The sequence below is a fragment of the Erpetoichthys calabaricus genome, chromosome 2 (genome assembly GCF_900747795.2).
Source record: "Erpetoichthys calabaricus chromosome 2, fErpCal1.3, whole genome shotgun sequence".
NCBI classification, from domain to species: domain Eukaryota; kingdom Metazoa; phylum Chordata; class Cladistia; order Polypteriformes; family Polypteridae; genus Erpetoichthys; species Erpetoichthys calabaricus.
In genome coordinates this window covers 344,330,007-344,345,056 of record NC_041395.2, presented here as the reverse complement: position 1 = coordinate 344,345,056, position 15,050 = coordinate 344,330,007, and the positions used below count along the sequence as shown (strand labels likewise).

Sequence of the window (15,050 nt, the reverse complement as noted above, 5' to 3'; positions counted from 1 at the left end):
ATTCCTGGGCATGAAGCGAGATACATGTGAAAAAGAAAGTACGCCTCACGAAATGTTCTTTTTTAGCACGTGTGAACATATCGATATTTCATCTTCATTTAAACAGGATCTTTAGGTAATAAAAATAATAATAATAATCCTCTGTGGTGGCCTGGCGCCCTGCCTGGGGTTTGTTTCCTGCCTTGCGCCCTGTGTTGGCTGGGATTGGCTCCAGCAGACCCCTGTGACCCTGTAGTTAGGATATAGCGGGTTGGATAATGACTGACTGACTGGAAGATCATCTGCATCGGTCATCTTGTGCAGGTCAGGCCACCCCAGCACGTCCAGCCAGAGAGTACGACACAAGAAGCCTATAGATAGATAGATAGATAGATAGAAAGGCACTATATAATAGATAGATAGATAGATTGAAAGGCACTATATAATAGATAGATAGATAGATGTGAAAGGCACTATATAATAGATAGATAGATAGATAGATAGATAGATAGATAGATAGATAGATAGATAGATTGAAAGGCACTATATAATAGATAGATAGATAGATAGATAGATAGATAGATAGATAGATGTGAAAGGCACTATATAATAGATAGATAGATAGATAGATAGATAGATAGATAGATAGATAGATGTGAAAGGCACTATATAATAGATAGATAGATAGATAGTTAGATAGATAGATAGATAGATAGATAGATAGATAGATAGATAGATAGATAGATAGGCACTATATAATAGATAGATAGATAGATGTGAAAGGCACTATATAATAGATAGATAGATAGATAGATAGATAGATAGATAGATAGATAGATAGATAGATAGATAGATAGATAGATAGATAGATAGATAGATAGATACTTTATTAATCCCAAGGGGAAATTCCCATACTCCAGCAGCAGCATTCTGATAATAACAATATTAAATTAAAGAGTGATAACAATGCAGGTATAACAGACAATAACTTTGTATAATGTTAACGTTTACCCCCCCCGGGTGGAATTGAAGAGTCGCATAGTGTGGTGGAGGAACGATCTCCTCAGTCTGTCAGTGGAGCAGGACGGTGACAGCAGTCTGTCGCTGAAGCTGCTCCTCTGTCTGGAGATGATCCTGTTCAGTGGATGCAGTGGATTCTCCATGACTGACAGGAGTCTGCTCGGCGCCCGTCGCTCTGCCTAAGGAGTCCAGAATTTTATCACGGGACCTCCAGGTTGCTTTCAAAGTGCATGAGGCTAAAAAAGCTGAGATCTAGCATGGGAGTGTGCAAGGAGGAAACTGGAAAGAAGATCAGAATCGAGGCTAATGAATGATTTCTCATGGAAACCAAGGCAAAGACCAGGACTTTACAAGACTAGAGATGTTTGGCTATGGTACCAAAAGACGTGGTGGGACAAAAAAAAAAAACAAAAAACCAAGACAGCATTGGACCAGAGGAAACCCGATAGCAAGTGTAAATGTTCAGGTTTAGGTCTCTTTTGCTGCTTTGGGGTATATATATGTACTTGGAGACATCTTGTGAGTCCCTGTGCTCCTCCTCACCCACTTGGGCCACATCTCAGCTGTCATGAAGATCCACACTGTGCAACTTCCTCAAAATCAGACCTTATCTGATGGAGTAGGCAGCACAATGTCAGGTCTAGACTTTAGTCTCATCACATCTCAGATTACTGCAACTCACTGCTAGAAACAGGACCCACATGTGCCATCAAGCCACTACAGGTGGTCCAAAATGCAGTAGCCCATCTTGTGTTCAACCAGCCAAATGGGCGCACGTCACTCTTCTCTTCCGGTTGCTACTCTGAGTTCCTGACGCAGCAGACATTAACTTAGGATTTCCTTGATGGTGGGTCAATAGCTGAGTATGTGGAGACCCTGGTGGGGTCCTCTGCTCCCGATAACAACTGCAAATCACGGTGGTGGAAAATGTTCAGGTTTAGGGCTCTTTTGCTGCATTGGGGTCTGGGCAGCTCCCCATCATAGAATCCACTAGGAATTCTTCATTGAGGAAAATGTGAGACCACCTGTCAGAAGACCGACGCTCAGCCCAGAGTAACAAAGACACTAAACATACCAGTAAATCCAGCAGAAAATGGTTGAAAAAGAAAGAAATGGAGGGTGGTGAGATGGCCAAGTCAAAGCCCATATCTGAATCCCAACGAGATGCTGTGGGTGTGTTTGGGGCTTGGGGGGTCACTGCGAGTAATACGCCCCTCAAACATCACACAGTTGAAAAGAATTCTGTATGGAGGAGTGGGGGAGAACTTTAGGCCAGTCGATGTCAGAGATCTCTCCACAGTTCCTAAGAAATGCCAACTTGAGGTGGGGGCAGCACCAGCCATTACAGTCAAGGGTGGGCTTGCTTTTTCCATATAGTCATTGAATACATAATTGCAAAGTCACATGTTCATTGTTGTGTTTTGTTTTTTTTTTCTCCTGTTAAATCACCTTTAATGATATGATAATAATAAAAGATCTAATCTTAATAGGTCCGCATATGCCAAGGGGTGCACTTACTTTTTCACACACAGTATATGATACTTTATATTATGTATATCTGTGATTATGTTGATACTGTAGGCATACACATCTGATTTCTGAACCCACCTCTTTCCATTACAGTCCACGCCCGGGCACAGAGTGGCAAATGGCACTAGACAGGGTGCCACACTGGTGAATTGTGTGACCTTCTCTGTATTGGGTGTCATTGCTTATACACACGATGAGCTTAATTGGTGTCCATTTTTTTTAGTGTGTGGTGAGTCACGTGTGCAGAGCAGAGAACATTTGCTCCTCGGTTGGCAGATTCTGCTGAGGGTCCCATTCAAAGACCCTCTGCTCCTCTGCCAAAGATGGCTAATGGCCAACCCACCACCAACTGAAGAACCAGCCTGTGATGTTTACCACACAAAGCTTGTAGGCTCAAGACATTGCTACATTAAGCCCCCCATTACAGTAAATCTCATGGCTCTGACTCGATAATTGAACCCAGCTGGTCTGTGTGCCCGTGTCAACTGGCTCTACCTTGCTAAAACCTACATGAAGGTCGCAGCATGTGAGTGGCGCTGCGAGAGTCCGGCAAGAAGTCTTTTATTTACGGCTTCTTTCTCTTCCCCTCATACTGCTCTCTGGCTCACTGCCTAAAACTTTTGGCTGTGACAAGCAGTCAGGCGCCCCTCATTTCCATTTTTTTTTTTTTTTATCTCAAGGGCTTCCTGAACCGTGTAGGTGCCAAGGAGGAAGGACAGGCATCCTGGCTGGCATAAAGACTGGATTCATACCCAGCCAGGAGGGCATAAGAGATGGACTGGGCAAAGTGGATTACCAGGAGCAGTTCAATTCCCCAACACGAAAGGTGGCAGTGGCCATCATTGGTTGAACCAGACTAGGATGCCCGCAGGGTGGCACAGGAGTTAAGAGTCCAGAAACGTAGCCCTGTCTGGGTCTTTGGGTAGCGCCAGAGGAAGGCAGCCCTGGTTTGTACTCTGGATGACCTGGCTGTGACACCGGAAGCAGTTTCTGGGTCAGATTCAAGAGAGCTGCTGTCTGCTGCCACACTTGACTGAGTGTGAGTCGGGAGGCAGCGGGCAACACTCTACGGGAGGCAGAAGGACAGAATTTGTGCATTGGGGCTGGTGTTTGTATAAAAAAGGGAGTTGAGAGCTTCTATTTGAACCCAGAATTGTGCTTGGACTTTATTGTATCTGTGGTTTGGGGTTATAGATATCTATGCAAAAGAAAGAGGGTCCAAGTCTTTAGAGTCCTGGTGTTTGCGAGACATGGGCGCTATGCAGTGACCTCAGACGAAGACTGGACTCCTTTGGTGTCTCTTTGGAGAATCCTTGGGTGCTGCTGGTTTGACTTTGTGTTGCTCACGGAGTCCCAAATGAGACACATTACCTGTATTGTGAGCGTCAGTTACGGCACTACGGCCATGTGGTGAGATTACCCGAGGGTGATCATCATTGTTGAGGCTGGGCCAGGCAAAGGGGACGCCCACCTAACACCTGGCTATGCCAGATAGATGGCCACTTCCGGAGGGTGGGACTGGACTGTGTATCTGCCTGGGGGTTTTGCCAACCGGGATCCCGAGCGGTTTCATTGTGTCGTGAGTGCGGCACCATCCTATACCAGTGCATTTCCCCCCCAACCTGACCTGACCTTTCCTATGCACAAGGCGCTTGATGAAAGATGAAATACGTGGAGTCATTTGAAGCTGATGCACTGAGTCATATCCATTTATGCATTAATCTTTCTTCTGGTTCTCAGTAGTGCCCCCTTGTGGTTACAGTGTCTACAGCTCTTCCTCACTGTTTTAGGACACCCGGCTCCTCATTGCACACGTTTAGCCTTTTTTTTTGCCTTCTCCATGTCTACAAATGCACGATGGCTTCTTTCAAAGTAATAGGGGGGCTGCGTTAGCACACATCAGGGTGGGCCTGATGTCAGTGCTGAAGGGCTGGCCTAACCATAAGAGGCGGGGCCAAATGAATGTCAGAACTGAAGGACCACCCTAATCAAGAGGCAGGCCTGATTTCAACACTAAAGAACCACCCTCATCTTATGTAGCCTGATGTTAGTGTTGAAGGGCTGGCCTAATCATAGGAGGCGGGGCCATCCTGATGTAACTGCTAAAGGACCGCCCACATCTTATATAGCAAGGCCAGCCTGATGTCAGTGTTTAGGGCTGGCCTAATCATAAGAGGCGGGGCCAAACTGATGTAACTGCTAAAGGACCGCCCACATCTTATGTAGCAAGGCCAGCCTGATGTTAGTGTTGAAGGGCTGGCCTAATCATAAGAGGCGGGGCCATCCTGATGTAACTGCTAAAGGACCGCCCTCATCTTATATAGCAAGGCCAGCCTGATGTCAGTGCTGAAGGGCTGGCCTAATCACAAGAGGCGGGGCCAAACTTATGTCACAAATGAAGGACCACCCTCATTCCAAGAGGCCTGGGCCGGCTTAATGTCAACATTAAAGAACCGCCCTCATCTTATATAGCAAGGCCACCCTGATGTTAGTGTTGAAGGGCTGGCCTAATCATAAGAGGCGGGGCCAAACTGATGTAACTGCTAAAGGACCGCCCTCATCTTATATAGCAAGGCCAGCCTGATGTCAGTGTTTAGGGCTGGCCTAATCATAAGAGGCGGGGCCAAACTGATGTAACTGCTAAAGGACCGCCCTCATCTTATATATTTTGGGGCTGGACAGTGGCTCTTTCACTGGTTCATTAACATTTATTACTCTAGTATAAGGACTGATTTTATGAATTTTTAGATTCACTGCTCCTCTTTTGGATTACCATTGGCAGTTGTTTGCTGTGTTTTTTTTTTGTTTTGTTTTGCTATTTTTTGGCTCTTTGGCAAATCTAAATTTATTTCATTACAGTAATCCCGCGCTATATCGCGCTTCGACTTTCGGGCTTCACTTTATCGCGGATTTTATATGTAAGCATATCTAAATATATAACCGGATTTTTCGCTGCTTCTGCGGACAGTGGCTCTTTTTACTTCTGATACATGCCTCCTCAATTGGTTTGCCCAGTTGATTTCATACAAGGGACACTAGATAGATAGATAGATAGAAGGCACTATATAATACATAGATATGAAAGTCACTATATTATAGATAGATAGATAGATAGATAGATAGATAGATAGATAGATAGATAGATAGATAGATAGATAGATAGATAGATAGATAGATAGATACTTTATTAATCCCAAGGGGAAATTCAATTGAATTTCCGCTATTGGCGGATGGCTGATTAAGTTCCTGTGTGCCGAGTGGCTCAGCGATGGAGCACAGAATTCAATTCCGCTGTGTTAACCAGGATGTCTCGTCTCGCTCATTCAGCATTAACGTGCTCCTGCTACTGCTTCAGGGGCCGTGCCCAAGCGCCAATGGAAGATGCTAACAATTTCCGAAAAGGTAAAAGTTTTGGATATGTTGAAGGAAGGGAGCAGCTACACCGCTGCAGGACGCCATTACAGAATCAATGAGTACACAATTCTTTTTAATTTAAAAAGGAAGAAAAGAATATAAGATCTACAGCCGCAGTGTCCTTTAATGAGGGCGCAAAACGAGTTGTAAGTGGATGTAATAAGGCGGTAGTCCGGACGGAATCTGCTTTAGGGATTTGGATTGAAGACTGTCAGAAGAACAACGGCGGTGCTACACAGTCGCCTGAAGAGGCTCCTTTAGAAGAGCTGTAACGCTGTCCTTTGTTGTGCAGTAAAATTAAACTCATCGTTATCGGACAAGTCGCCGTGTCATTGTTGGTGAGTAACATAATTAATTTTCTACATACAGTACTTATTACATGTACATAGTTTAGTGTCACTGTACACACATTTTACTGTACTGTATACAATTTTTCTTGCATTGTACGTATTTATTGTTGGTGGCCTGTCTGTCGTACTGGCTGTAACATATGTGATATTGGAGATGCTCAATATCTTTAAAATAATATTTAGGTTTTACTGTATATAAACAAGTGTGTTTACATACATAATTTCAATGAATCTTACCTAATATCTAAGAGAATACAAAGGGTTTATGCTGTATAATTGTGCAGGAAATGTTTATAAGAGTGTGGGAGAGTTTATATGGGCTTAAAATATATAAAAAGAACCATATGAACATATGGTTTTTACTTCATGGATTTTCACCTTTCGCGGGGGGTTCTGGAACGCAACCCCGGCGATCGAGGAGGGATTACTGTATTTATAATGGGAGCATGGGGGCAACAGTGTCTACAGCTCTGCCTCCTCACTGTTTTAGGACATCCGGCCCCTTGTTGCACATGTTTAGCCTTTTTTTTTGTGTTCTCCATGTCTACAAATGCATGTTGGCTTCTTTCAGAGTTAATGGGGGATCTGCATCAGCACACATGTCAGTGTTGAAGGGCTGGCCTAATCCTAAGAGGCAGGGCCAAACTGATGTCAACACTAAAGAACCGCCCTCATCTTATGTAACATGGTCAGCCTGATGTCAGTGTTGAAGGGCTGGCCTAATCTTAAGAGGCGGGGACAAACTGATGTCACAACTAAAGGATCACCCTCATCCTAAGAGGCGGGGCAAGCCTGATGTCAACACTAAAGAACCGCCCTCATCTTATGTAACAAGGCCAGCCTGATGTCACAGCTGAAGGACCACCGTCATCCCAAAAGGTGGGGCCAGTTTAACGTCATGGCTGAAGGACCGCCCTCAGCTTATGTATTTTGGGGATGGACAGTGGATCTTTTCAGTAGTTCATTAACATTCAAATTATAAGGACTGATTTTATGAAATTTTGGATTACCATTGGCATTTGTTTGCTGTGTTTTTTTGTTTGTTTTGCTATTTTTTGGCTCTTTGGTAAATCTAAATATATTTCATGGGTCCACAGTGTCTAAAGCTCTGCCTCCTCACTGTTTTAGGACACCCGGCCCCTTGTTGCACATGTTTAGCCTTTTTTTTGTGTTCTCCATGTCTACAAATACACTTTGGCTTCTTTCAGAGTTAAATGGGGGGTGGGGCTGACAAAGGAATGAAAAGTAAAGTTTATTCCCACACCCTAAAATGATTACTAAGAACAGAAACCATATGACTTGAATCTTCTTTCTAATACTTTGTTTTATCAGCATGGGAACTGCCTTTCTTTATTGTTCCTTTTTTATATTGTATGTGTATAAATTGCATCAATAAGTTACATTCATTGTGCGATGTATTCATGTTTTTTGTCTGTTGTTGGTATAGGATTACTGTCACCAGTCTGAGGGAGACGTGCACAGTAAGAATTCCATTGTTTTGTGCCGACATCACAATACATTCAAACATGCCCTTTTTTTTCCCCTGATACTCCAGATCTTCTTTTCACATCTCAAAGACGTGTTAGATGTTAGGAATTGATCCTCAGATATGGAAAAAAAGTGACTTCACAAAAGGACGAAAGGTAAGCAAGGCGTTGTAACCAAGCCAAAAGTCGCTGCCCTGAATTTAGAAAGCTAAAGTCCAAGTCAAAAGTCAAAACTCAGAACTAAGTGAAAAACAATAAACCCACAACCTAATGGTTTTGTATTCTGTAACATCCACAAACTTGGACAATCCAGGAGTCAAAATCGCTGACCTTATACAGCATTTGTAACTGTCAGGATTCAGCCAGGGTGTGTGTCACGCATACGCGTCATAGGGTCACCCTCTCAGAGCTCTTCCCAGGTGTGTACTACTACTCTGAGCCAAGAGGGGGCGCTGCCACTAACTGCGTGTCTTTGTCTTCTTCTTCCTTCATTGTGCAGAGAAACCGCCCAGTGAGGGCAACTGACTCCGCCCTCCTCCCCGAAACCATAAAAGGAGGCGTCACTTCTGGTTCAAGCGGCCTAAGAAGAAGAGCTCCACAGCCTGGTTATAACTGATTTAGTCGCACTATGGGGGCAGCAATTTTGTTGCCTGTTGTTTTTGTTGAATTTTGCAAGTAATCGGGCACCCCAAGAATCTGTCACAGTATCAGCCTGTCATTCCCTCGGATGACCACATGTGTTTATTTTCCTTATTTGGGCCATTTTTGTCTATTTTAAGTTATTATTTTGTCATATATGTTTAGTGAAATTATGTATTTTTTAGTATTGTTCTGTTTATTTGCCTTTTAGTTTCTATGCATTTGGTGCTGTTCTGTTATGATCCTTGTACTTTGTGGATGGAGACCCCAAAATATGGGGTGAGCACGATGTCACCCCTGAAGGACCACCCTTAACCAAAAAGGAGGGGCCAGCCTTATGACAGTGTTGAAGGACTAGCCTAATCAAAAGGAGTGGGGCCAGCCAGATGTCAGAACTGAAGGACCACCCTCATCCCAACAGACAGGGTGGGCCTGAAGTCTGTGTTGAAGGGCTGGCCTAATCACAAGAGGTGGGGCCACACTGATGTCAACATTAAAGAACCGCCTTCCTCTCAAGAGGCCTGGCCAGCCTGATCTCACGCCTGAAGGACTGGCCTAATCACAAGAGGCGGGGCCAACCAGATGTCACAACTGAAGGACCACCCTGATCCCAAAAGGTGGGGCCAGCCTGATGTGAGCACTAAAGAACTGCCCTCATCTCATTTAGCAAGGCCAGCCTGGTGTCACTGCTGAAGGACCATCCTCATTCCCAAAAGGCAGGGCCAGCCTGATGTCAACATTAAAGAACCGCCCTCATCTCAAGAGGTGGGGCCAGCCTGATGTCAACATTAAAGAACCACCCTCATCTCAAGAGGCGGGGCCGGCCTGATTTCAGCATTAAAGAACTGCCCTCATCCCAATAGGTGGGGCCAGCCTGATTTCAACATTAAAGAACCGCCCTCATCTCAAGAGGCGGGGCCAGCCTGATGTCAACATTAAAGAACCGCCCTCATCTCAAGAGGCGGGGCCAGCCTGATGTCAACATTAAAGAACCGCCCTCATCTCAAGAGGCGGGGCCAGCCTGATGTCAACATTAAAGAACCACCCTCATCTCAAGAGGCGGGGCCGGCCTGATTTCAGCATTAAAGAACTGCCCTCATCCCAATAGGTGGGGCCAGCCTGATTTCAACATTAAAGAACCGCCCTCATCTCAAGAGGCGGGGCCAGCCTGATGTCAACATTAAAGAACTGCCCTCATCTCAAGAGGCGGGGCCAGCCTGATGTCAACATTAAAGAACCACCCTCATCTCAAGAGGCGGGGCCGGCCTGATTTCAGCATTAAAGAACTGCCCTCATCCCAATAGGTGGGGCCAGCCTGATTTCAACATTAAAGAACCGCCCTCATCTCAAGAGGCGGGGCCAGCCTGATGTCAACATTAAAGAACCACCCTCATCTCAAGAGGCAGGGCCGGCCTGATTTCAACATTAAAGAACTGCCCTCATCCCAATAGGTGGGGCCAGCCTGATTTCAACATTAAAGAACCGCCCTCATCTCAAGAGGCGGGGCCAGCCTGATGTCAACATTAAAGAACCGCCCTCATCTCAAGAGGCGGGGCCAGCCTGATGTCAACATTAAAGAACCGTCCTCATTTCAAGAGGCGGGGCCAGCCTGATTTCAGCATTAAAGAACCGCCCTCATCCCAATAGGCGGGGCCAGCCTGATGTCAACATTAAAGAACCGCCCTCATCTAGAGGGCAGGCACAGGAGTGCTCAATCTGAGGTCACACCAGACTGATATGCTCTTGTCCTGGAGGGGACGCCATCTTCTTTCAGTGCACTTTAGTGCTAAACCAGGGTTCCCACCAGAGTGACTGGCGCCTGTTCCTGTGGGGCCACCATTCCACAAACTCGGATGCACTCCTTGATAATGTTAGGTGTCACACACACACACACACACACACACACACACACACACACACACACACACACACTATATAATACTGTATATTATGTACTGTATATCTGTCATTATGTTGATACTGTATGCATAGACATCTGTTTTCATGAATAACAAAAATTCATTCATAAATATAATCAAACAAAAAGTGGGATATTGCTTACTGTAAATTTCTTGTTCTATGTAATTAAATTCAATTTAATAATTAATTTATTAAGCCCTGCCGGGATTAAGTCGATTCCTAAAGCTGATGATGAAAAACGGATTTCATTCAAGGACGCTAGTCCATCGTATGGCATACTCGCCTGGGCATCCATCTACACAGAGGGGCAGGTTAGAGTCAACAATCAAACTAACTGGCATATCTGGGAAAAAAAACACACATACACACACATACATGGGCACGGGAATTATGCGCTGCAGTCGTTTGCTTTGGGAGGCCTTCTGATTCTTTAAGTAAATTCTTTTAATAGCAGAACTTTGTTTTGCCTTTTGTCCTTTTAGGCCGGAGGTTTACGGTTACCCTCCCCTTTTGAAGGACATTTTTTATGTTTTGGTGCCACTGGTCTACTGCCAAGCTGTTTTTCTCCTGCCTATGGAAAAGCCATCTCAGATACCGGGAGTATTGGAGTCATCGGTTAAAAAAATTTCTGTCGTCAGATTCTGTTTTTAGAACGAGAAGCACGGAGTGGACAGTTAGTTGGCCAAGATCTCCAGGACTGTCACCGTGTGTGACTTTCTCCTTCCCAATTTTCATCTTCTCTGTTGTCAACTAGCCACAGTGCAACAATTAATTCAAGGACCGATGTTGTCGGCTTCTATTTATGTTAATCTTTAATAAGAGAACTTTGCTTTGCCTTTTATCCTTTCAGGCCTGGGGTTTATGGTTACCCTCCCCTTTGAAGGACATTTTTTTTGTGTTTAGGTGCCACTGCTCTACTGTCAAGCTGTTTCTCCTACCTATGGAAATGTCATCCCAGATACTTGGGAGTATTGGAGCCATCAGTTGAAAAAAGTCTGTCGTCAGATTGGACGGCCAGCACAGACTCCACGTTAGAATGAAAAGCAGGGAGTGACCAGCTAGTTGGCCAAGATCTCCAGGACTGTCACCGTATGTGACTTTCTCTTTTGCAGTTTTCATCTTCTCTGTTGTCAACTGGCCATAGTGCAACAATTAATTCAAGGACCGATGTTATCGGTTTCTATTTATGTTAATCTTTAATAAAAGAACTTTGCTTTGCCTTTTGTCCTTTCAGGCCTGGGGTTTACGGTTACCCTCCCCTTTTGAAGGACATTTTTTTGTGTTTTGGTGCCACTGGTCTATTGCCAAGCTGCTGTTCTCCTGCCTATGGAAAAGTCATCTCAGATACCGGGAGTACTGGAGTCATCGGTTAAAAAAATTTCTGTCGTCAGATTCTGTTGTTAGAACGAGAAGCACAGAGTGGCCAGTTAGTTGGCCAAGATCTCCAGGACTGTCACCGTGTGTGACTTTCTCTTTTGCAGTTTTCATCTTCTCTGTTGTCAACTGGCCATAGAGCAACAATTAATTCAAGGACCGATGTTATCGGTTTCTATTTATGTTAATCTTTAATAAAAGAACTTTGCTTTGCCTTTTATCGTTTCAGGCCTGGGGTTTACGGTTACCCTCCCCTTTTGAAGGACATTTTTTTTTCTTGTGTTTAGGTGCCACTGCTCGGTTGAAAAAATTCTGTCGTCAGATTGGACAGCCAGCACAGAGTAGTAGAGTATGTGGAGACACTGCTGAGGTCCTCTGCTCCTTCTCACCACTTCAGGTCTGCCAGTGAATGGAGTCTGGTGATGCCACCTCTTTGTGGCCTCAAATCTCAATCCAGACACTTTTCATATGTAGCTCCTGGCTGGTGGGATGAGCTGACCACCGCCATTCAAACTACTTACTTCCCTCAATGTGTTAACGGAGTGATGGAAGCCCCTCGTCTGGTGAATGTCTGCCTGACTGACATAAGCGGTTAGGTTTTGTCACTTAGGAACTGTAACGCACTAATTTTTGTCACACTCGTTCCCAAGCAGAGCCCCCCCCCAGACTGATTATGCGGACCTCTTCTGTATGCCATTTTGGAGAAAAGTGTCTGCTAAGTGAATAAACTTAAATGTATAATGGAGATGGATAGGGCCGACTCAAGGGTACAGTAGGCCCCTATGCAGTGTGGGTTACAAATGCCCATCTACAATGGAGTGCCCCTTTTAGAACTACAGTCAGATTGACGAAAGAGGATTTGGGGGGGGGGGGGGGTTGCACCCCTTGGCCTTTTACTGGAGTGGGGGAATTGGAGCATTGTACTTGGGAGGGGGGATCGCAGCATATCTCCTGAACAGGGAGTGCTGGGAGATGGAGGGGGCAATGCCAGCAGCCGTGCCACACGCATGCGTCCACCTGAAGCTAAGCATGCTTCGGCCCCGGCCAGACCACCTTGCAAAAGTTTGATTAGCTGCTGGAAGAGGTGTTGGTTGAGGCCAGCAGGGGGCACTTACCCCGTGGTCTGAATGTGGACCCCAATTGCCCAAGTGCAGTGACGGGGACCCTGGGCAGTAAAGAAGGATGAGACATAAAATCGACGTCTTGACTCTCTGTGGTCATAAAAGATCCCTTCATAAAGATTAGGGGGTATCCAGATGTCCACTCTGCCCCCAATAATCCCTTGGCTCTAATTGGCTGTTTCTCTCACCACGTGCCCACCTAACAGCTCATGTGTGGTGAGTGGACTGGCACAAAATGGCTGCCGTCGTATCATCCAGGTGGATGCTACACGTTAGGGATGGTGGAAGTGGCTGCACACTCACTGTGTAAAGGCGCTATATAAATGGAATAAATTATTATTAATTCAAAGAGGGGCTTTGGCGCCCCTGGGCCGGTGCCCGGCCCCGTAGGTGTGGATGCAGGAGCACAAGTGTGTGTGTGACGGGAGACGGCAGACAAAAGCCACACAAAGAACTGATGACGACGACGATGACGACTGCTGCTGTCACCTCTTCCTTACCTGTAATTGTAGCTGCTGTACTCAAAGTCGATCAGCATGAGTTTCTGCTTTTCGGATTCCTCTCGGCCCTTCAACAGTAAAACATTACCTTGAAAAGAGAAAATAGGGAAGATAAATAATTCAATCGTTCCTCCCACTTCAAAACACAACCTCCATTTCCCACAGAGTCCACTAATACAAAACAGCAGATGATCACGAGTCACTTTGGCACATCCGACTTGGGGGGGGGGGGGGGGGGGGGGGGGGTTGGGGGGATGGTTTTGGGAATGCAGTGGGGGGGGGGGGGGGGGTGGTCTAGGGGGGCCTCGAGATTTTTCAAAACATTCCTGAGAGGGAAAAAAAAAAAAAAAAAAGCAGCACAATGGCATTCGATGGCCAGCAGTTTGTGTGTGTGGGGGAGGGGAGGGAGGGGATTTGCACGAAATGAAAGGCGGTGGTCCGGCTTAATATTTACAGCGAGGGAGCGGGCCGCCGTACGTGCAGTAAAAGTGTAACGCATGGAACCGAGGAGCAGACCTCGTGAGGACGGGGATGTGTTATGAATGCAGGGGGGGGACACACAGAGGGTCTGATCCTGCACAGCTTAGGGTCTAAAGTCCAGTGGCCTTGACCACTGTGGGGGGTCCTAAGGGCTTCCCAAGGGGCCACACTGTCTTACATCTTCACCTTTGACATACTTCACAAATGGCCTGTCTTGGTTTGATGGGGGGTGGGGGGGGGGTCTTTACCAATTTCAGAATGCTGTCTGGCGGTGGTCCCAAGGGCTCGGAGAAGCTGCCCAGTATCACTGTGTGAATGGGAGCAGCTGGCACACACAAGTGATGGCGCCCCATGATAAGTGGCCACAGGTGCACACTGTCATGTTTAAGCCAGGGTTCCTCCTCTCGCTAATATCTGAATTCTTTTTATTTTTATGGTCCGTCTCCCGGCTTCGAACGTTTCCTGTTATGCGTCTCTCAGGTGCTTTCACCCTTTGAAAAAAAAATCTTCTCTCGTGTCCTGACATAACATTGTATCTGTCATCCCCTCCAGACGCTGGAATCTCAACATATCTCACGGATATTCCAACCTGGATGGAGGAGGACCATCTCCAGCTCAACCCGACAAAAGAAAGACCCCTCTAGTCATCCCAACTCCTCCATGTGGTGGACGGACATCTCAAAGTGGGCACGCAGCCTTGGGGTGGTGGACGTGACCAGCTGTCCTCTCAGTCTTACAGACTCACTCTACTCAAGCAGTGGCGTCACTAGGGTTGTAACCAAGGGCGGATTAGGACCCCCAGAGACCCCTGGGTGAAAAAGCTCCTTGATTATACTTCAAACAATGCAACATGTGAAGACTCGGCCGTTTAATGTAGCGCAGGAATTCTTAATATTTATCATCAGCATCGAGCAGAGAGGGGTGGGAAACACCCTCGGGGATTTTAGCCCACAATACCCGATTTTTTTCATCAAGCAGGGTGTTGGGGTCCCCCTTGCAGATTTTAATTCACGGCCACCCCATTGTTTCGCTGAGCTGGGTGGTGGGGACTACCCACTGCCACACCATTATTTCATCGATTTGTTTGGTGGGATCCCCTTTGGCAATTTTAGCCCACATGTACACCATTGTTTCATCAAGCAGGGTAGTGGGGTCCCGCCTTGGTGATTTTAGCCAGCCAGCACCCAGTTGTTTCATCAAGTGGGGTGGTGGGATCCCCTCTTCGTGATTTTACGC

General features: G+C 46.0%; 1 protein-coding gene and 1 long non-coding RNA gene across 3 annotated transcripts in view; one reads left to right on the top strand and one right to left on the bottom strand.

The window, feature by feature from the left end:
* Nucleotides 1–15,050, bottom strand: part of chka (choline kinase alpha) — a 108,592-nt gene that overhangs the window by 22,774 nt on the left and 70,768 nt on the right. For both annotated transcript variants that reach the window (XM_028796076.2, XM_051923499.1), the window contains one exon: nt 13,335–13,422. In XM_028796076.2, the coding sequence (XP_028651909.1) occupies nt 13,335–13,422 (88 nt within the window). The remainder of the gene's footprint in view (nt 1–13,334; nt 13,423–15,050) is intronic.
* On the top strand, nt 4,305–7,374 carry LOC127526778 (uncharacterized). Its single transcript, XR_007934212.1, has 3 exons — nt 4,305–4,343; nt 6,814–6,981; nt 7,129–7,374. It is a non-coding gene; the product is annotated as an uncharacterized LOC127526778 (long non-coding RNA).